We start from the raw sequence: 22,062 nt of genomic DNA, 5'->3' as shown, positions 1-22,062 counted from the left end.
ATCCTGGATAGCTGGATGTGTCTCTTAAAAGACATCTTTCTGTTCTTAGTTTGTTTGGCTCCTCTCCTAATACATTTTAAGTCAGAGCTATTTATCAAGGTGAACTAACATGGCTTGGGATTTGTTTTGTTTTCCTGGCTTGAGAAAAGGAAAAATAAAAGGGATTGTTTTCATCCCAGGGGTACCTGACAATGAAGTATACTTGCCAAAGGCTGAAGCGAAAGGTTTGCTACACCAGACTGGATGCTGTTTCTTTAGGGATGTAAGAATTAATGAATGAATGATGTGATTTTGCTAAGAGCAGTGCATCATGCAATGAAAAGCCTTATGTCAGCGACTCCGGGCTGGGCTTATGTCACAACCCAACCAAGCTTCTAACACCAGAATTCCTTGGGAAACACACACGTCATGTGTACAGCATTCTACTTCCAGTACTAACAATGAGTGTGCATTGTTGCTCATCGTGGCTTTTTAGCATGTTCTCAATGACCTGCCAGATTTCCAGGCAACAGTTCAGAATACATTTAGGGTTCATTATGCGATCTCTGCTAATCAGGACAAGTTAAAAAAAAAAAAACAAAAAAACACTATTGCAACCACATGCATATGGAATTAAACTTTCCTCCAGGGGACATGCATGTAGTTCTTGCAAAAAGACCACATGAACTGAGAACACTTATGAACGCTATGAAATTCACTCTGGCTTATACTTCAATCAGTTTTTTAAAAGAGAAAGAAAATAACCTAAAACATGTACTTTGATAAACAAAAGAAAGATATTCATATTCCTATGAAGCTAGGAGTGTCCTTTCATTCCCGGGGAGGGAGAGAAAACACAAAGCTCTCCACCACCGCCAAGACATAGGAATATCTCTCCATTTCAAGCATTTTTCAAACATTGGGCTCCTTTTTCCTATACACACTCTGGTAAAGCAGAGAGGGGATCTTCCTGGTTTGGGTTCTTTCGGTTGTGCAAGTTTCTGAAACATCTAACAGTGAAGAGCATCTTAGTTTGTTGAAGTCATTTCTTAAAACTGGTAACAGTGGATGGGGAGAGGGGTACTGATCATTACGAAGCCAAACCAAGGACAGCCTCTGTCACTTGTGCAAAACAGCATGGCAAACCACATTCTAAAACATGTTCTGGAAGGTAAGCTGGGGAACATGGACCTGTGCCAGTCCTGTTGTTTCCTGGGACCAACTACCTTGACATCTGAGTCCCAGTCTACTCCTTCTTCCCTTCCCTTTGCTGGAGTGGGTGGACCCCCAGCAGCCAGGACTCAAGCAGAACAGCACCATGACATGCTGCCTGGTTGCTCAGTCAACTGGCAAACGAGAAAAGAAAAAAGGTACCAATGAGACATAAATTCTACAGTCTCTTAAGAATTTCAACCAGACGAGACAAACCACCGTGTGTACCCATCCCTGGAGCTCAGCAAAGTGGGGGTGTTCCCCATGCCCTTCCCTCTCAGAGTTTAATCTGTCTGAAGGGTTCTTTTCTGCAGGTAAGTTTTAGAGGGCAGATAATGCATCAGTCCATTATTTAATGACTGTGTATTGCCAATAACTAAGCTGTCATTTCTTATAATAAGGCATATATGTTTTTGAAGCCATGACTTTGGCCAAAAGCAAACGGAACTCAGCTCTAATCCTCATGCTACCTCCCTCATCTTCTCCCAATCTCTTTCTGACTACTTCCTGCCCACCCCTTGACTGTAGCAATGCTGTATTCTTTGCAGCTCCCCCCAAGTGCCAACTCCAGCGCTGTTCCACGCTTTGCATGGGCTTCCCTGGGCTTACTCACTTTCTTCTAGCTCAGTGGTCTCCCAAGGCAGATACATGTGATGCAGTGCAGCGGAACGATGAAAGAACACAAGAGAAATTGTCTTCATACTCCCATTTTAATTTCATCATTTAAAATGCTCCTTTTTACATGTAACTTTTATAAGACACGCAGTATTAGTTCAGCAGCAAATGTATAATTTAAAGCTAACTAAACAAGCTCAATTTTTTACAGTTAAGAGTGCTTAATGGAACAGATCATATATGGGCCTCTGATCTAGCAAACTCCTACCCATCCTTCAGAATTCAGCTCAAATGGCCCTGCCCTAGGACACCTCCCCCCCAAGAGTGAGCCAGACCCAGCCACAGAGTTTAGCCATGTCTGGATGCCTGACATCTTCTCATACCTTAGGATTCAGCTTAGTATCTCCTCCTCTTTTTCCTGATCACCCTGGGCCAGTGATGTGCCTTGCTACCTGGTACCTCATTTGCCATCCTCCCATTTTTTTCCTACAGCACAAGTCCCCCCAGTCTGTTAGATTTACTTGTTTCTTGCCTGATATCCCCATCGGGACATAAACTCAGTGACCACAGGCCAGTCTTCTTGGCCTCCACAGCATCTCCCAGCTCCTACCAAACAGCTCCTTCCTATTCCATACTTATCTGTTGAGTGAGTGAATCTGATTTTCTCTTCCTTTCCTTAGACTATTATTTCCCTTTTAAGGTAACAAACGAGAAACTGATCAGTAGAAGACACATGAGCAAGAGACCATGCCCATTCAAATAAGCCTGCATGAGAGGTGTGATCCTGCAACACACCCTTTGCCACATCCCATCCCCAGAGCCCTTTCAGCAGACATTCTCCTCCCTGTTAAACAGATTGGTCTGAACTGGGTCCTTTCTTCCTGGAGGAGGAGCTAACAATGAATGGGGTGAACAAAGAGCTGCAGTGGGAGAAAAAGCAAAAGGACACAACGGCCCCCAAATTAGGGAATCATCCCTAACCAAGAGCTGACAGGGCGGAGCACCAGATCAGACTTCCAGTCTCAGAGCCCACGCTCCAGCTCAGTTATTCAATTCCACCCGCACACATCCCTCCCAACTCTCTTCAGCTCAGCTGCCACACCACCAGACATGCCCCCCAAAACCTAACAGTTTAGATAAGCTGTGGTGTTACGAGGACAATGCTATTTTAGGAGACCACAACTAACTTAAGATCCCTGAGGGTGAAGATGTCAGATAAACAACGAACTCTAATTACAGAGAGCAGAATGAGGTGAGCAAGGTTTCCTACCCCTCACCCACCCCCCAACCTTGACCCCTCTCCCCACTGAAGCAGGGAAGGGAAAAACACATCTTAGTAATTAACATACCACACAAGGCCGGCCGCCAATAATATTGAATCCCAGGGAGCCAGAGTCCCGATGTAGCACAAGAGTCAGACTTTTGGTTTCTTCACCCTGGAGGGAACAAATAAGTTCGAAATTTTAGTTACCAATAGGGAAGAGCCGGTAGCAATTTTTTTTTTCAATCTTAGTGGGCCCCAGGACTCTTAGGTCATCATTCCAACCCCTCCGTCTCTTGGGCAGTGTAAGCAAGGAAACTTTGAGGGCCCAAGCTGATGTGTCCTGGGCAGAGGAGGTTACAGGCACTTCTAGACTCCCACCTAACCGTGCGGGGCCCGTGGAAGGACAGCGATGTCCAGACGTGCCGAATGAACGGACACTGTCCATCGATGACTCCTTGGTGTGCAAACGCATCCTCCCCAGGCCGGCCCGCTGCACGCCGGCTGTCTAGACAGCCTTTCTGTCTGTTCCTCAACCATTCTCAACAGCAGCATTCATGTTTTGTCATGAGAGGTTCAAGCAGCGATGTGCTCGGAAGTCTGAACGCACGTGAGGCCTGTCAAGAGTCATCTGTGTTTGGGAGGCTTGAGGGGGAAGCAGCCCGTGAAAAGTCAGACGCAAACGTGAAGGGAAACAGAAAGATCGTGCATCTCACTGAAAGGGGAGCGGGGGCCCTTGCACAACGTGATCACTGTCCCGTCCACAGGAGATGCCGGGCTGTTTAACAGAAAACACTCTGTTCAAAGGAGGCTGGTCAATGTGAACCCCTTCAAATCAAACCAGCAGAAGTCACTGAGGCAGGTCTCACTCCGGCCATGCTCGACTCCCAGAAGGGACAGCGGTGCCACGGTACCTTAACTAACACCCTCAAGTAACAGACAAATAAAAATAGACTTAACCTTATGTGGACAGTGTCACTAAGCTGTGACATAAACACTAAGCTCACTGAGACACTTGTGTGACGTTTCCAGTTATTTGAACGATGTACAAAACTTCACAGGTACGGACTGCAGACCCTCGCAAATGCTCTGCTCACGGTTTCTGTTTAAACATAGTATTTAAAGGCTGCAGTTTGGGATCCCTGGGTGGCGCAGCGGTTTGGCGCCTGCCTTTGGCCCAGGGCGCGATCCTGGAGACCCGGGATCGAATCCCACGTCGGGCTCCCGGTGCATGGAGCCTGCTTCTCCCTCTGCCTGTGTCTCTGCCTCTCTCTCTCTCTCTCTGTGACTGTCATAAATAAATAAGAATTAAAAAATAAAATCTTTAAAAAAAAATAAAATAAAGGCTGCAGTTTCTAAAAATATGAAATACTCCATTCTAAGTTTTTTTTTTAAGATGTATTTATTTATTTATGATAGACATAGAGAGAGAGTGAGAGAGAGAGAGGTAGAGACACAGGCAGAGGGAGAAGCAGGCTCCATGCAGGGAGCCCGACGTGGGACTCGATCCCGGGACTCCAGGATCAGGCCCTGGGCCAAAGGCAGGCGCCAAACCGGTGAGCCACCCAGGGATCCCCCTCCATTCTAAGTTTTTAAAAGACAACAACAACACTAACAGCTCATCACAAAATAGATTTTATTCTGATGTTTACTGCTTCCTGATCAAACCTTTGCCTTCTATTTTTTCTGTGGAAATAAATAACATTTGAAGGGTGGGAATGTAAGCATCTGACCCAGGCACACTGGCAAGGGAGATCACTCTTTCTGACAGGCAGTGCCAATGGCTTTTCTAAAGCTCCATTTATTGCTACAGTTGTCAATGAAAAACTAGCTCCATATCTGGGCAGCAGAACTGTGCCCAACAGAAGCAAAAGAAAAATAATAATACATGTATATATGATTAACGGGCCTCAATATGTAAAATTATCTCCATGCTTAATGGGACATACCATATATGGGCCTCTGATCTAGCAAACTCCTACTCATCCTTCAGAATTCAGCTCACAACTGTTTCTAATGACTAGTTAGCTAGCATACAGAATTAAAAAGGTTAGAATTTTTTAAAATTTCCAAAATGTTATGTAAGCCTAAGCATCAATTTTCCAAACCCTGTGAAAAGAAAAATGACAATTTTTCATTTAGAAAAAGACAGTTTTTTTTTTTAATTTTTTTATTTATTTATGATAGTCACACACAGAGAGAGAGAGAGAGGCAGAGACACAGGCAGAGGGAGAAGCAGGCTCCATGCACCAGGAGCTCGACGTGGGATTCGATCCCGGGTCTCCAGGATCGCGCCCTGGGCCAAAGGCAGGCCCTAAACCGCTGCGCCACCCAGGGATCCCAAAAAGACAGTATTTGATGAAAGAACTAAGTGTCCTCTAAGAATAATGCAACAAAATATTCATTTCCACAGGCTCACCTACTTGCAATATATAGAGTATTTTAATACAAAAGATAAACAAGTCTCTATCAAGCTACTGTATCTAACCAAAAACAGCCTCTATAATAACCATCTATTGATTTTTCAAAAAATATTTCCAATCCACAGCATCACCATCCAGAGCATCTGTCTGTCAAGGGTACGGATATAATTAATTTGATCTATACAAGTTAACAAGGAACAACTATCACTGCTGTAACGGAATAGATACTCAGGATCAACCTGATAGTTCTGAAATGTAAATGTGATGATTCACAAACTGAAACAGTTTATATCTCTCTGCCTTGGGAAAGGAAAATCTTGGTAAGCCCATTTCTTGCAGAAGGGGTGAAAAAGTTAGAAATACACTGGAATTTGAGTGAGTTATCACACACATCCTACATTTCTGGTTTTGGTAATTAATAATAGAAACTGCACAGTTACATGGTAGTCCAAGGCAGATGGCTCCAGTCTACAATCTCAAATGATGGACAGAAGAGAACACACAATCGAATTTTTTAAGACTAGTTTTAAATCTTGTTTGATAACCACTTATTCTTTCTAAAAGTGAAAGAAAAACAAAGAAATCTTATTACACTGCATTAACAATGATAGCAGCTCACATTTATTGGCTGCTTACTATGTGCCAGAAATTAAACATTTAGCCACTTTAATAAATCCCACCAATTTCATCGACTGGCACTATTACTAGTCTCATGATACCAGTGAAAGAGCTAGCTAGTAAGAGTTCAAGATGGTATTTGCTCTCTGATTCTAGACCCCAATTATTCTTCTACACTATTCTCTTTTCATGTGGAATGTAGAAAAGAATGTCACGTAGCTCAGCAATATCTGAGGTCCCTCTCAATATGGTTCAGTTGCTGGAGTTCCAAAAAGTTCTATAAAGGAACTCATGATAGGAAGTCTTACCCAGGAAACCAATGTCAGAACAAAACTCCACCTGTTCACGAAACTATTTCTCTCCCGAAAACCCAACCTGAGATGCCCAGACACCTAAGTCTGTACCCAGCCTCAGAGATCTCTCTCTAGGGAGAAGTGAGACAATGCCTGAGACACACCACTCCTCAGCCAAACGGCAATTTGCAAAGAATGTTCTGGAATAATCAGGCTGACCATTTACACTTCCTTGCCTGTCACAATCATCAGGGAGAAAAAGAGGTGTTTTCAGTTGTACAAGCATCTTGATATAGTCTGCTGTTTAGGAGGGTTACAACAGGCTTTAGGTACCACTGGTTATTTTAGGACTGATTGATAGTAGTGAGCCAACACACCAAAGATTCACCACAAGAGGCTGGGCACAGAAGAGAAAAGCTCCGTCGGGGCGGAATTCCTCTCATTTCTCCATTTAACTACCAAAGGTAATTTTTTCTCAGACACCATGAACTTGATTCTGGCTTTTCCTTTCCATTCTTCCCTCCTCAAAACAACCTTAACTACTCTAATTTCTAATTCTTCAGAAAAAAAGCATGAATAGAGAATTTAAACACCAGACCTTGCACCACACATTTACATGTTAACATTAATTCCTGCTTAATCGTTTAACCTATTCCTGAGTTGAAAATGCATCAGGATAAAGGGCATTTAAATCATTCTTGTTCAATTATACTTCACCAATTAAAGAGACATATAAATGGCACAAGGGCAAAGGCTCCCATCAATGCTGCTTTGCTGACTTTTCATAGAGATAATGTTAACAAGCAGCTCTTTCATCCACAGGAAAATTTAACCAATATTGATCTGTTTGGGTAGCTTATCATAACCCATGCTTTGAAATTTTCCCAATGGCCCCTTGAAGTAAAACAAAGAAGGGAAAGAGCTCCATTTCACATAAACAACTGATTAAAACATCAGCTTTTTGAAGCAGGCGTTGTATCCATGCTCTACACTGGAGAAACTGAGGCTCCAAGAAATTCGGACATTTGCTTAAGATCACACAGCTGCAAGGAGGGAGAGCCAGGAATCAAGGTCCACGGGACATCAAGGTCCATGGGATGCCAATGTCCACAGGACGCCAACGTCCATACTCTTTGTACTCTGCGGGTAAATTCTGGCACTATATCCTAAAATCCCTTTGCCTCACAAGACTGAGCCTTCACATTAAAATGTCATGAAGGATTAGACATCTAATTAGTTTTGTAATTAGAGTTTCAAGCAAGGTTTCTTTGGACTATGTAATAATAGTGACGAAGATTGTCTATTATACCATGAAGGGTATCATAAGAGTATTATGCCCCCGACTGGAACGAGGTAATGGTTAAGATCTTGGACTCCAGAGTCAGAACCTGAGTTCAGTTTCCTCATCCACAGAATGGGGATAATAATAGTTTCTTCTCACATTACAGGGTTATTACAAAGCATGAATGAGATAGACAATCGCTAACAAGTGCCTCAGCACAGTGCTTGGCCAACAGAAGTGCTCAAGATACAGACAGGGCATAGTGTGTGATGGATACTACTGCTGTTCAGCAAAGAGGCCATGGCACTCTTTAACCACATAAATTACTCTGCCACAAAATCCAAGCAATAAAAAATGTCTAATCCCAAATTAACTTAGTCTGTCTGAGGCAAGTTTGGGAGAGCTGGGGCCTGAAGTTAAGCAAAATAGGATAATTATATACCCATTACACCATCTGGCCATCTGATGGGGGTTCCTTCCATGTACATGTCTTTTTTTTTTTTCCCCAAGTCTGGAGGAAGAGTGCCACACTCTAGGAGGGATGGCTAAGTGCCAGTAGACAGTTTTTATTCCAGAGATGGGAGCAGGAAACAAGTAAAGAAGACAGTGGGAAGCAGCTCAGCCTGGACCTTCAGTGGAGCAGAGCTAGGACAGGCAAATGATACTGACCTGGTGGGATATAGGGATGAGGAGGGGAAATCAGACAGAGGATATATCCAGGTCTGAGGAAGGTGGCCAAGGGCATGAAAAGGATGAGGGAACAGGTGTTGGCCCACAACAGCATAGGAGTAGCAGTAAGTCCAAGAACCTGTGGACTTGGAGAGGGACAGCGAAGCTAGAAGCAGCTGGGAAGATGGGGAGCTAGGGGTATTTGGGGTTTGCTGAGGCACTCGGACTGCTCCATGTCCTACCAGATTAGTGAGGCTTGATGGGCTGGGAAGAAATGGTAAAGAGTAAGATGACAATCAACAACAACAACAAAAATGAAGGTGAGCTGGCACCTCCTTGGCAGCTTTCCCTAGAGCTGCTCTTATTCTATTGCTCTTCCCCAAAGGCATGTGTCTCTTCCCTTCAGGAGACAGAGACCCCTCACCAAAAGCTGGGTGGCAGATGGAAAAGGCAAACTCCAGCTGTACTCTAGAGTCCAGTGACAGCACGGTTTCGGGGCGGGGGTGGGGGGAGCTCCCAGCCTCCACCCCAAAACCCAGCTCACTAGCTGGGCCCCTAGTACACTGTAGGCCCTCCTTGGGAGGTGCTGAGGTCTTCAAGAAAGAACAGAGATATATTAGCCTTGGAGGAGATATGGGCACCATGCCCTAAATAATGGCATCAATAGTCTACAGTATTTACACCAGTAAGTCACAGGCAGAAATGGAAGCTCAATGCTCAGAAACACAATCGCTGACTGCACCAAACATACGCTTTGGTATCATATTTGAACAAGTAACTACGGGATCAAGGTTTAAATTGCCCAAAACACAATCTACTCAAATTTCAGCTCAAGGTCTCAGTGGACAAGAATCTGGGGGGAAAATAAAAACAGAAGGGAAAAAGCAAAAATCAAATCTACTTTGTCAAAGTCACCTTATATGGTGGCTGGGTTTTTTTTTTTTTTTTTTTTCCTGTTGTGTTTATGTCTGTGTTCTTAAGTGTCCAAGAACATGAACTGTCTTCTATAGGCAAGGTCCCTTTTCCTCTTAGATTAACTGTTACCATCCTCCTCCAAACAATCTGGCCTCAGAAGCTTGGAAGCATGCCATCTCCTAATCTGTGTGGTGGCCCCCAGAGCCCATCCATGCCACTGTCAATGTGGATTCTTTCTAAACGCTCCTTTCTGCCCAATGATGGGTGTTCCCCAATTACTGCTGTTGTGGGACTCACAGCTGAGAACTGGCTGGACTGGAAAGCTGCCCAGCGGGTTCTGAGAACTGTAATTGACTGACCGCTAGTCTGTGTATCTGGGGTGACATGACACCTCTCAGCCTCAGACTATGCAAAGCTCTCGGAGAGTCGCACAGCTGGGAACCAGCTCTGTCTGGTGACCAGTGACAAGAAAGCACAAGAATGTGCTGCGGTGGGGGCTGGGAGACCAGTATGCTGAGCTGGCTGCCAAAACTGCTGCACTCCAGAGATGAAGTTGTCTTCACTCCCTACACTAAAATGTTTTTGTCCTCTTTGTCATTCAAACTATGTTTCCAATGGTGAAGCACCTTGCGCCAACCTCCTCCGGAGAATTCAACCTCCGGTTCTAAAGGAGTGATGTTCTCGATATTCTCAGATGAAGACCAGCAGGGAAAACTGTTCAAGCCTCAAACTGAGGGCAGTCATGGGGTTGATGCACATGAACTGAAAATGGTTGAGACAATCAATGGAAGTATTAGTGGTATGTATTGGTCACCAAAATAAGTGCAGCGAAGACAAGAAGAGGCAAAGCACATGGAGAAACAGAAAGGGACAGAGAAATAGCTTTTCTGGAGTCATTATAGCTCCAGAATAGTATATATAAACTCATCTATAAGCCAAACAAGTTATTTTTGGAAAACAGTGTAAGAGAAGTATTCCCTTGGCCAAATATACATATTTTCCAGTCTGCAGCTATGTTTAAATAACCTGAGAAATCCCCACACACTTACTTCTCTATTCCCATGAGTTTGATTTCAAGTTTGTACCTCTAATTTTTGTCAACTCATCTCTTTCCTGGTGACCATCCACAAGCAATACTTCACACCAAGAAACAGGCAAGAACAAACCTGATTTATAGGGCTACAGCATTTTCACATTTCCACTTGATGGACTATAAGGTAGTTTCATTTAGTCTTTGAGATGTAAACCTTCCATCACTCAACCTGAAGCATTTTCCTCTGCAAATCAGAACGCAGGGCAAGGCTACCCAGCGGTAACAGTCTAAGTTCTTGCTTGCAGAAAGGCAGGTGCTCTGCCCCACTCACCTCTCCCAAGCTTAGTTAGTTCTGGTGAGACAGAAATACACCTAACAACCCCTGAGCCCTCACATTATTCACGAGCCTAATCCTCCTCCTTCCCAAGGCAGCCCAGGGCTGCTACCCTGACACAGTGCAACTGACCTGCATATTCCTCTTTCACCCACCAGAAACTCGTGAGATAGTGACCCAGAGAACTGGTCACTCACAGCAGTGCAAGGCTCCCAATGAAACTGTGACCCTCTGAGCAAAAGCCCCTTTCCGCGTCTGCATTACATCACTTCAAATTTCTAATGTTTCTTCAGCACTTCATTTAGAAAAGATCTAAAAACCTACAGGTGCCAGGCACTTAACAGATGTTCAATAAATGCTCCTTAAGTCTCACTGCGCACTTGACATAACATCATCTGGTTTAATCCTAAAGCCAACTCTATCAGCTCACATATTATTATCCTGTTTTAGAGATAACACAATTAAATTAAAGCTTACAGGAGGTTGCAAAAGACCTCCAAGAGGCCCTCAACAATGAGATAGAGGGAACACATGAACCCTATTATCACGGACTCCAGAGTCTGAATCCTAACCACAGACTGACCACCAGCTCAATTCAGGGTACTCTGAATCCCGCCTGTTTATATAAGGCCCACATCCAACCCTGAGCCACAACCTAAAAAGACCGTATCATCTTCTGATCCATGTTCAGCAGAGACAAGGGACACCTAAAAAACAGCTTCTAGAGAAATTCTAAGGGTGACCTCTCCACCCAGGGCCCATTTCTGCATACCCACTGCCCATGAGAGAGTTCAGCCCTCCCCATTCCTGGGGGGAAGAAGCTGCTGCGAGCTCATTCACACACAGGCTGCAAGGTATCTCTATCCCTCAGGTTCCCTGTGAAAATATATACGGAATGCGTGAGAAAGATGGATGCTTGTGTCCATCTGTTAGTTATTTTCTTTACAAGACTAATCATTATGTTATACCACTTCCCTTTTTTATTGGAACAGGCTTATTAGAACACCATTAGTTCAGGGGGGACGGAAACTAATCTGCAGCAAGAAAGCTTTACTGAACAAAGAATAGTAAGACGTGCATTGTGTTTTCAAAAACCCCAGTGGGTGTGATTGATCCCATGGGTTAAAGCTGTTCAAATTGGCCTTTGTATCCAGGAGTGCCTATCACAGTGCCTGGCAAGCTATGCATTAGGACATGAGGAGCTAAATTGCAAGAATACATTAGGAAGGATTTCATTTTCTTCCTACCATCAACCACTCTTTAAATGACTAGCATGAAAATTAGAGAAATGAGTCACTATTCCATCCAGGATACCATCTCTTTAATTCTTTTTGATATGTTTTGTTGAAATCGCTTTCATAGGATGTTCTATGTTCCATGTGTTCTATACTAGAACTTTGAAAATGGGAATTACGGCACGGGAAGAACACACTTCACCAGCATGGACCAGAAGCCATCAGACCAACTAAATAGAGCCGAAGGAAGATGCTGGGAGAAGGTGTTTAATTTTCCAAGCCTCTGTTTCTCCATCTATAATACGGAAAGTATTGGTTTATGGGTACCTACCTCATAGGATCTTTCTGAGTATGGAATAAAATGATGTACCTATACCTCCAATTAACATAGTGCTTGCATATATAATAAGAGTCCTCTGGAAACATATATAAGACTTCATAGGAAACACTGCCTCAGGGGAAAATGCTTTTCTTATTATGGTGATAGTGTATGAGCCTGGAGTCAGATGCTGGGTTCAAATCCACAATCTATCCCATTCCACTATCATCTTTCATGAAGATACTAAAATGATTTCCTTTCTCACTGGTCTTTTTGCTTCCACTTTTATTCCCCTTTATTTTTTTTTAAAATATTTTCTGTGAGAGACGCAGAAACAGGCAGAGGCAGAGGCAGAGGCAGAAGCAGGTTCCTTGCAGGAAGCCTGATGTAGGACGTGATCCCCGGACTGGGATCACGCCCTGAGCCGACGACAGATACTCAACCACTGAGCCACCCAGGCATACTGCAAATCCCAGTTTTATACTGATAATCTGTGTAATTTTTGGCCTTAACCTAGCTTTTATCTAATCTGTTTTATAATCTGCCTCTTTTACCAAAAAAGGAGATCTACCTAACGAAAAAGATGGAGAAGCTCACATATGTGCATACGTAAGGCACCCTAAGTGAATAATATTTTTTCTTTTATGCTCCTTGGTCTATAGTCTAACACATAACTGCCTTATAGATACTTATCCATCTAATAATTTTAGAGAGGCAAGCGACATTTCCCAGGGCAGAAAGGACCACTTAAAAATGTGTATCACCAGAAGTCCCAATTCAAAACTTTGTTATAATCATGTAATCCAGTGTAGCAAACATATTGTAAACCAGATCTTAATTTTTTTTTTTTTTTTGTAACACTTAAATGAAATGGATTGACAGCCCACAATTCCTTCAGCTGAGCTGGGCTGTTTTGTTAGATGCGCTATGAAATGGTTATTTGCTGAAGCTTTCCAGAAACAGAAAATATACTGAAAGGTGAACACTCTGATAGATACATTTCAAAGTGTTTGGACATCTGGAACGCCTTTTGATACAATTGTCTATTAGACTCACTTACCTCCAGGAGTTCTGAAATGGACAAAATCGTTTCTGGGATTTGGTGCTTGATACAATTTGATCTGGGTGGATCTAGCAGAACAAAAAGAAAGCCTCCCAAAAACCTGGGAACAATTTTGTTAACTTGGGGGTCACAGAAAAACTCATTCTTTTTCAATACGAGCTCACTGTTGGTTAGCAATCTGAAAAGTTGTGACGGCTGACAAGACAGCCTTTTCAATCTTGAGTTCACCCACTGAACAAACACATACTGAGAGCTTACAGTGCACATGGCAATCTAGTGCCCTGAACACAGCTCTGCAGACAGACGTGCTCCCTCCTGGAGAGACAAAATAAAGAGCCCTTGCAATTATTCAGTTACAGCTGTGATAAGTGCCACTCAGGAGGAGTACCAAAATGAACATCTCAGGGTACCAGACTTGGTCTGGGAGATCACAGAGAGCTTTGTGGAGATGGTGATGCTTGAACTGGGATGGGAAGGATGGAAAAGTTATCTAGTGATAAGCAAACCCTAAATGCTGACATAGAGGCAGAGGCAGGAGGGGAGAGTTGGCAAACTAGCAGATTACCTAGTGATTAGCTGGAAAGACTGTTGCTGGTAGAGAAAAGAGTGCCGGGATGCGGGGAGAGGTTGGGACATATTAATGGAACTGCCAGAGAGCACTAAAACTGGGAAAGAGAGAATACAGAGGTTAGGAATACAGGCACACAGATGATGACTGGTAGGATCCAGAGCATGCTGGACCTTACAGACACGCAACAGAAACTGGAAGGCAAATGCAGGGTTTGAGAAGGAAAGGTGCTATCAGATTGACATTTCTAACAGATTATTCCTGGTGCTAGGTGATAGCAGGGAAGCAAGAAGGTATGTAATGGTAGCAGCTGTGACCCAGGCAAGAGATGATGGTGGCTGAGACCAAGGCTGATTTTGTTCCCTGGGTGACAGCTGGCAGTGTCTGGAGACATCTGTGATTATCACGACTTAGGAAGTACTACTAGCATCTAGGAGGCAGAGGCCAGGGATGCTGCTAAACATCCTATAAAACAATGAGCATTGCCCCCATCCCAAAACACATACAACTAACAATTATCTAACCCAAAATGTTCATAGATGGAAGTTGGAAAACCGTGGTTTGGACCACGGTGATCATCTGATGGGGATGGAGAGCAGGGAACAGATTCAGTTAAGTGTTTTGGAGGCAAAATTAAGAGTTACTGATGGACTGGATATAGAAGTAAAAGAACAGAAGGAAATCAAGGACAGGTCTCCAGTTTTTCAACATTTCTAAGAAAAGTTCTGTTCACAACTTTCCCTTTCTCAGAAAGCCAGAGAAGTCTGCTGTGAAATGCTTTTGTTCCCAGAAATCAGGTGGGAAAAGAGGACGGCAGCAAAACTCTAACTTAAGCATACTGTCACCAAGTCGGCTGTAGCTCAGATGTGGCTTCCTATTAAAGATGCCTGTCAGGCCGTGGTTACCTACTGTATAACTGCTGGGTTTTATAACTTTACCTTGGTCTGTGCTAGGAGGATACCAAAACATGGTTGTCTATGGCTACACCTGAATCCAAACTCTCTATCCAGCTGAGCAGCTACTCAGCATGACAGGTCGACCAGCATCACCTGGGAGCTTGTGAGAAACACAGACTCTCGGGCCCCAAACCAGCTGTAATGGATCAACACCTTTATGAGCAAGCCTTGGGAATCTTGTGTTCTCCAGGTGATTCTGGTCATAGGGAGGTTTCAGAAGCACAGCCCCCAGTACCCGCTACAGAACAGGAGACACGGTGCCTAAGTAGGTACAGCACAGACAAACGCTCAATACTCAGCTAGTGTCAAAAACCTCAAAGTTAAGATAATTTAAATAATGCCAGATCATTTCATGGAACAAGGTCTGGGCCTTGAAGGGCTGGTATTGAAAATCTTTTGAGTGTTTCTTATCTACTTCAGCTTCTTACAGAGATAAACATTAGGACTTATTACCAAAAAAAAAAAAAAGAAAGTGTTGTGCATGAGAGTTTCCAAGCAATATAAATCCTTCTGCCTTTTGGAAGAGAATAAACAGTACCCAGCAGGAGCAGAGAGTCGGCCAATGAAATAAACAAGTTCTTAAACTGCTCACAGTGGGAGAGGTTTTTCTGGCTGAGGTAGGAACAGCAAAAGCTTTCAGCAAGGGCCATGGAGGGTTAACTGCGGGGCTTTTAAGAGGTGCAAGCTTCCCCAAGGCCTCAGCCAGGGTCTGAAGCCAGGGAAAGGACCTTGTGCAGCCTGCAGGCCAGGCCATTCTTGGCTGTCCTTGAGGCTAGCATGGAGGCGCACGAAATTCCAAGAAGGGCTCCAACTCCAGAAGGGAACTTGCTCTGTAAGCTCAAAAAGCAACATCTTGTTCCTAAACTTAATACCCTTGATTATCCTACTGGTTCACCCAACACAGCCTCAAAAACATCCCCAGTTCAGATTCAAGTATCGTATTTTTCGATTCTGAGAGACGGTTTACCCAAACACTCCAGAAAGAAAACAGAAAGGCAAGAAGAAATAATAAACTAGCTTAACAATGAATGATGTCTAAACTCTGGGGTAGTGAATGGCTTATTTATAAATAAGCATCACTTAAAACTACGCAGGAAGTCCACATGACAGCATAAACAAGAGAAACTCAGGAACTCCTTTGCCCCAAACCCGGCGCCTGCTACAAGACCAAGCTTTGCCCTCTGTTTTGGTGACTCGCGGGCTCACACCAGTCTTTTGTAGCCTGTGCGGTCCTGGGTGAGCCTCCAAGTTGTAAATATTTGCCCTTCACCCAGAGCTGGCCAGCTGCTGAGACTGCAGCTGACAGGCCAGGGGGCCAGGATGAGGGGGTGGGGAGTGGGGAGACAGAAAACTTGCAGGCCTGGTGTGCTAGTAGAGAAGAGGGGGTTGGGAGAGGGCTGTGAAAGGCAAAGCAGATACAGGTCCCAGGGAGCCCCTCAGGCATATATGTTCTCCTCCACTGCAGCCATATGGAATAGGCAACCGCATAGTGGCACCAAGCCCCTCCGTGTTTGTACCAAGTGGGGCCTTTGCAATCAGGAAAACCCTGGTTCTCAGCATGCGATTTTGTGCAGCACACACCCCAGCCCCAGACAACACCTGATAATATTTGGACACATTCTTAGTTGTCACATCTTGGAAGGCAGGATGGGAGTCACCATGGTATCTACTGGGTGAAGCCAGAGACACTGCTAAACATGTTACCATCCGGGGGACAGCCTCCTATAACAGAATGGTGGGGTGCAAAATGTCTAAGTGTCAATGTATCCCAAGGTTGGTAGCTCTGATGTAGAACCTGAATCCCCCACTCCGTTCTCTGACTGACGGAGTATGGCTTTGGACAAGTTCTAGGACTGCTCTGAGCCTGCCTCCTCCCTCTCAAAGGATTAAACAGATAATGCCTGTGCTTCTCACAGTTGCTGGCACACAATAAACACTCAAAAAAAAAAAAAAAAAGGTACTTGTGGTTACACTGAGGCAGCACAGTAATGCTTAAGACCTGGGACTGGTGGGACACTTGAGTGGCTCAGTCAGTTAAGTGTCTGCCTTGGGCTCAGGTCACCATCCTGAAGTCCTGGGATGGAGCCCCTTGTCAGGCTCCCTGCTAAGTCTGCTTCTCCCTCTCCTTCTACCCCTCCCCACTTGTGTTCTCTCGATCGCTTGCTCTCTCTCCCTCAAATAAATAAAATCTTGAGGAAAAAAAAAGACCTGGTGCTGAAGAGACCAGCACAGGAGAGCTCACTCTGGCACTGAAAAGCTGTTGTTACCCAGAACCAGGCACGACTGACCTTCCCTAGAGCTTGGTTTCTTCGTCTACAAAACGAGAAGCATCACACCTGCCTCTCTTGATTAAAAAGGGAACAACTGAGAAGTACTCAACATAAGGCCTAGAGCAAAGCCTTCGCTACCGGGGGCCATTGTAATTACACCAACTACCAGCACAAGGGGATGGCTCAGGGGGAGATGTTAAAGATAACTGCAGGCAACATTTGTGGAGCATTCGCTCTCTGTCAAACACGGTGCCAGGTCTTTCAAACATTCTCTCCCTGAAGGCTGACAACCACCTATTTTACATTCAGAAAAACTGAGGCACCTGGAGGTTAAGCCACACAGCCACCTGGCTGGCTAGCAAAAAGCCTAAATCCTGAGACAGTTCCAATTCCTGAGGACTCACTCTCAGTTATTACTCTATTATGTTTGGTGGCGCCTCCTTTTTTTTTTTTTTTCTTCCTTTTTTTTCTGGAATCCCCGGATGAACGCCACAGCCGGTGCCTGGCTGTGTTTTACCCCTGTGTCACATCTCTGTGGCCCCGTTTCTAACTTTAGAGAGGCTAAGCAGCTTGCTCAAGGTCAGCCAGCCAGCTAGCTAGCTGGCAGCCAAGCCCGCGTCTGAATCCAGCTCTCACTCACTCCGGGGGCCTGTCCTCTGAACTTACTCAGAACTGTGTGGTTTCGTTTACCCTTTCTGGAATTCCCAAGGATGCACGGATACAGTTCACCCCGCGTGTCAACATCTCATCCTGTGCGCCACGTGTAGAAGGGAACTTTCCGACCCTAAAAGGGGGTTATTAAGCAACTTCTCCCCCTCCTCCTCCCCGCAAGGTCACGGAGCCGATGGGAGCCGCACAGCCCCTGGACACAGTTCTGACCTGGAGGCTGCACTCATTCCCGCTCTACGCCCACCGACAGTGGGCTCCTTTGGGTCTTTCCAGACGCCCCGGAAGCTGCTGCAGCTACATGTCCCCCTGGGCACGTAATCCTCCGGGGACCACGGTTTCCCAGCTGAAGCTACTTCAACGACGGTGCAACAGCTGGCTAAGCCGCGGAGGAAGGAGGCAGGGATGCTCCTGGAAGTGCCAGGCATCCCGGTGCCCAGAGGAGGCCGGAGGCGGGAGGCGGGAGGGGGCCCCTCCCCAGGGCGCGCGCGGCAGGGGGTCGGGGTCGGGGCCGGCGGCGGGCGCCTACCTTGCCGCCGGGCGGCGCGGCCACGCAGCGGCTGAGCGAGTCGAGACGCGCGCTGTACTCGGTGAACTTCTTCTGGTAGCGCAGGGCGGTCATCTGCAGCTCCAGCTGCGCCGCGGCCAGCTGCGCCACCAGCGACTTCTCGCGCTTGCCCGCGCGCAGCGCCTCCTTCTTGAGCGCCTTGTGCAGCGCGCCCAGGCGGGCCTGCAGCGCCCCGTTGTGCGCCCGCAGGGCCCGCGCGCAGCAGTGGCCGCCCGCGCGCTGCTCGCCGTGCGTCAGGGGCAGCCCGCAGCCCTCCTGGCAGCGGCCCACGGGCCGCGCGTCGCACCCGTCGCGCATGTGCGCCTCCACGTCGCGCCGCAGCAGCACCTGGCCGCAGCCCGCGTGGCGGCAGCGCGCGGGCGCGAAGTCGCAGCGCTCCAGGTGCTCGGGCAGCTGCTGCAGCTTGACCACCCGGCCGCAGCCGCGCGCCGCGTGCGCGCACTTGATGTCCAGCTTGAGGATGAGGCGCTTGAGCGGCAGGACGTGGTTGAGCTCCTTGGCCGACAGGCGGCCGCGGCAGCGCGCGGGGCAGCTGCCCTCCTGCACCACCCAGGGCAGCACGCAGCCGGCGCAGAAGACGTGGCCGCACGGCGTGGTCAGCGGGTCCTCCAGGACCTTGTGGCACAGCGCGCACTTCAGGTCCGGGTCCACGTCGCCGTCGAAGCGGTCCAGCTCGAAGCCCATGGTGGCGGCCGGGGCCCGGGGTCGCCGCCGGGCGGCCGGCCGCCCCTCCCTCCCTGCGAGGCAGCCCAGACACGCCGGCTGCGCCGCCCGCCCGCCCGCTCGCTTGCTCTCCCCGGACTGAGCCTAATTGCTCCAGACTTCCTCGGAAAATGCCCGAGGAACAGGACTCCTCCGGCCGTATATGCGCGAGCGCGCGCGCACGCACATCCCGCCTCGGCTGCCTCCCCCCCCCCCCCCCCCCCCGCCCTGCAGCAAGGAGGAGGCCAGGAAGGCGGGGGAGGATGGGGGGACCCAGGGGCTGCCCAGCCCACCGGCCCGCCCGGGACGCCAGCCGGGGCCCTTCCCCCCGGGGACTCCTCTCTGCTCTTGCACTCTCCGCTGTCGGATACCGACGCGGGCCCAGAGCGCTCCAGGTTTGGAGCTGAGGCTGCCGCCGTCGCCCAGACGGGTTCTCCTGGAGCCCCTTCCGGGGCAGATCCGGACTCTTTTAGTCCTCTCCCCCGCCCCCCCTCTTCTTCTTAGCTGTGGGCGGAGAAGGAAAGCTATTTTTTGAAGGCCCGCTATGTCCGCACTTACGGTCTTTATTTATTTCATTTCAGGGAAAGTTACAGAGCCTGCGGAACGCTCCAGCTACTACGGTTCAGACCGGAGGCCTGGCGGACCCCAGGGTCTGGGCGGCCCGAGGTTTGCAGGACTGGGGGTGCAGATGTGCAGGGGTGGACGGCGGGGACCAGGGCCCCGAGCCCGCTGTCGGGTGGGAGAGGCTGGAGCGCTGGCCCCGGCCGCTGCCCTGAACACCTCTGGAGCGTCCGCGCTTCTAAATCGGTCCCTTTTAAAAGTCATAAGGACAGTGCTTCCGAGAGAGTGTTAGCGCCTTTTGAAAATCATTTCACTGCCTTACAGAGGAAGTAACACCCTGGCCCTACAAGGTTAAAAATCGCGCCAAGTATAGATCTTAGAGAGATCCTCCCATAACGCACCCCCACCCCCACCCCACCCCCACTCATGTGAACTGTGCTCCTTCAGTTTTTTTTTTTTTTCCCCCTTTGTGTATACTTTGTTATAGTTCCATTTTCCAATCGGAGAAACTCAGGCTGGGAGAAGGGGAAAAAAAATGTTTTTGTCCAGTAAGGTCCTCCTACAGCAGTGTTTCGCAAATTTTAATGGGGATGTGGATTCTGATCCAGTAGTCTGAGGCGGAGCTTGAGACTCTCCATGTTAAAAGAGCTTCCAAAAAAAAGGCTGTTGTGTCTGGTCCGTGTACCTCCACTTCTTTGGAAAGTGGCCATCCAAGACTCTGAACTTCTTCCTTCTACTTCTACTTTCAAGCAGTGTAGTGAGCCTTGTAGCTTTCAGAAATACTCCTGTGTGTTGGAACAGTAGATGGGGATTCCAGTTTAGATTATAAATACATAGCATCATCCATGGATTTGGTGATTTTTTTTTTCCTCCCAAGGCCATAGACATTGCTAAAAAAATAAAAATGAAAATGAAAAAAAAAACATGCAGTTAACACTGGCAAGAAAGAAATCAAACTATGGAACTCTCATTTGGATTCTGCTGCCAGTTTCTGAATAGTGAAGTGGAAAAGTTGGATCTCTGTGTTTAGTGTGGCTCTGAGGTCTAGAAAGTGGGATTACAGCATCCATTTTGTCTAATTGCTTTTACTTGTCTTCTTTATCTGGCGGCTAAAGCCCCGTGACCTTCACTATTTAGCTGCTTCACAGAGTGAAAGGATTGCCTTGATGTCCACAGGATTACTTGTTTTGAACTGACCTTTAAAAAGTTGTCACTGACTAGATTTTTCAGTGCATTATTGAGGTCACTGGACAGTGGTCTTAAATCAGTGTTGGTGGCATTTGTTGTCTATTTGTGGTAGAGGCTTTCTTTTCATTGCTTTAATCAATTAATGCATTTCTTTGATAGTACATGGGGTGGAATATAATTGGCCTTTGTTCAGATAAGCATGTGCCAGGAATCCTCCATCAGTATATTTATTAAGCGGCTCACAGTTTCTCAGATAATGAGTAAGAAACACATTCTTTGAACAAAGGTGTGTGGGCTTGTCAGTTTCACAGGGTGGGCTAGTGTCAACAGGGGGATAATCTTCAAACCAAACTGGTTTTGAGAAACAGGAAAAGCTCATCATACACCATAAATGGGAAATGAGTGCTTGCTTTGAGTGTCAGCTTATTTTAGGAGCCACCCACCACCACTCCCCACCCCACCCCCCAACAGACCTAGAGGTGGTTGATGAAATGCTACAGTGGAGACCACAGAGAATCTATAATGTAATGGGAATTGGCCTCTTTAGGCAAAAGCAGTCTGTCTGAGCCACTCCTCTGGTTAATTTTAGAATAAAAAATTTTGGAGGTCCAAAAAAAAAAAAAAAAAAAAAAAAAAAAAAAAAAAGCCTTCCTAGAATGTCAGAGTTGTCAGACCATGTGTATTATTTAGTGGCTTAATTCAACAGGGAGACTGAGAACCAAAAAGGTTTAAAAAAAAAAAAATAGACAATTTAGGGCAAGGTCTCTCAACTTCAGCACTGCTGATAGTCAAGTAATTCTTTTCTGTGCATGGTAGGATGTTCAGCATCTCTGGTTACTGTCCACTAGATGCCAGTGGCAGCCCCACCTTCACCCCCCAGTTGTGACAACCAGATATTGCCAATGTCCTCTGGGGGCAAAATTGCCCTAGATTGAGAGCCACTGGTTTAGGGCGACCTTTCATTAATTGCTGAAGTCGGGCAAGCACTAGCAGCCCACGTCCTCTGCTGGCCATAGAATGACCTGGTCAATGCAGCACAGTGAGAAACGGGTGTTAAATTGCAAAGTTGAGGCAGCACACTCATAAACACGAATACACGTGGTCGGAAGGTGAATGTTTGGCACTGGTCTGGCAGGCCCTCTGAGAAAAGGAGCTAGTTTTTCTGACCTGGATGAGTTTTTCTGACACATCCACAGTCACAGAAGCTGCAGACTGTTCATAAGCAGATGATTCCTTGGAAACAGTGGACTGCTCACTTTGCAAACACTTCTTGCGGCACCCACCATCTCTGCCATCACTCCTTCCTTCTGCAGTCTGATTCAGCACTTTCCA

At 46.6% G+C, this 22,062-nt stretch overlaps 1 protein-coding gene across 1 annotated transcript in view; it reads right to left on the bottom strand.

Annotated features, from left to right (window-relative positions):
- Positions 1-19,022, bottom strand: part of PDZRN3 (PDZ domain containing ring finger 3) — a 237,565-nt gene extending 218,543 nt beyond the window's left edge. Inside the window, exons 1-2 of the mRNA XM_038565837.1 lie at positions 18,241-19,022; positions 3,156-3,242 (exon numbers count right to left, since the gene is read on the bottom strand). Of these exons, the coding sequence (XP_038421765.1) occupies positions 3,156-3,242; positions 18,241-18,963 (810 nt within the window). The 5' untranslated portion in view covers positions 18,964-19,022. The remainder of the gene's footprint in view (positions 1-3,155; positions 3,243-18,240) is intronic.
- Positions 19,023-22,062: the final 3,040 nt, after the last annotated feature.

This window comes from Canis lupus, chromosome 20 (assembly GCF_011100685.1).
Source record: "Canis lupus familiaris isolate Mischka breed German Shepherd chromosome 20, alternate assembly UU_Cfam_GSD_1.0, whole genome shotgun sequence".
Taxonomy (NCBI): Eukaryota; Metazoa; Chordata; class Mammalia; order Carnivora; family Canidae; genus Canis; species Canis lupus.
The sequence above is the reverse complement of the archived record's forward strand: the minus strand, read 5'-3'. Positions and strand labels throughout refer to the sequence as shown.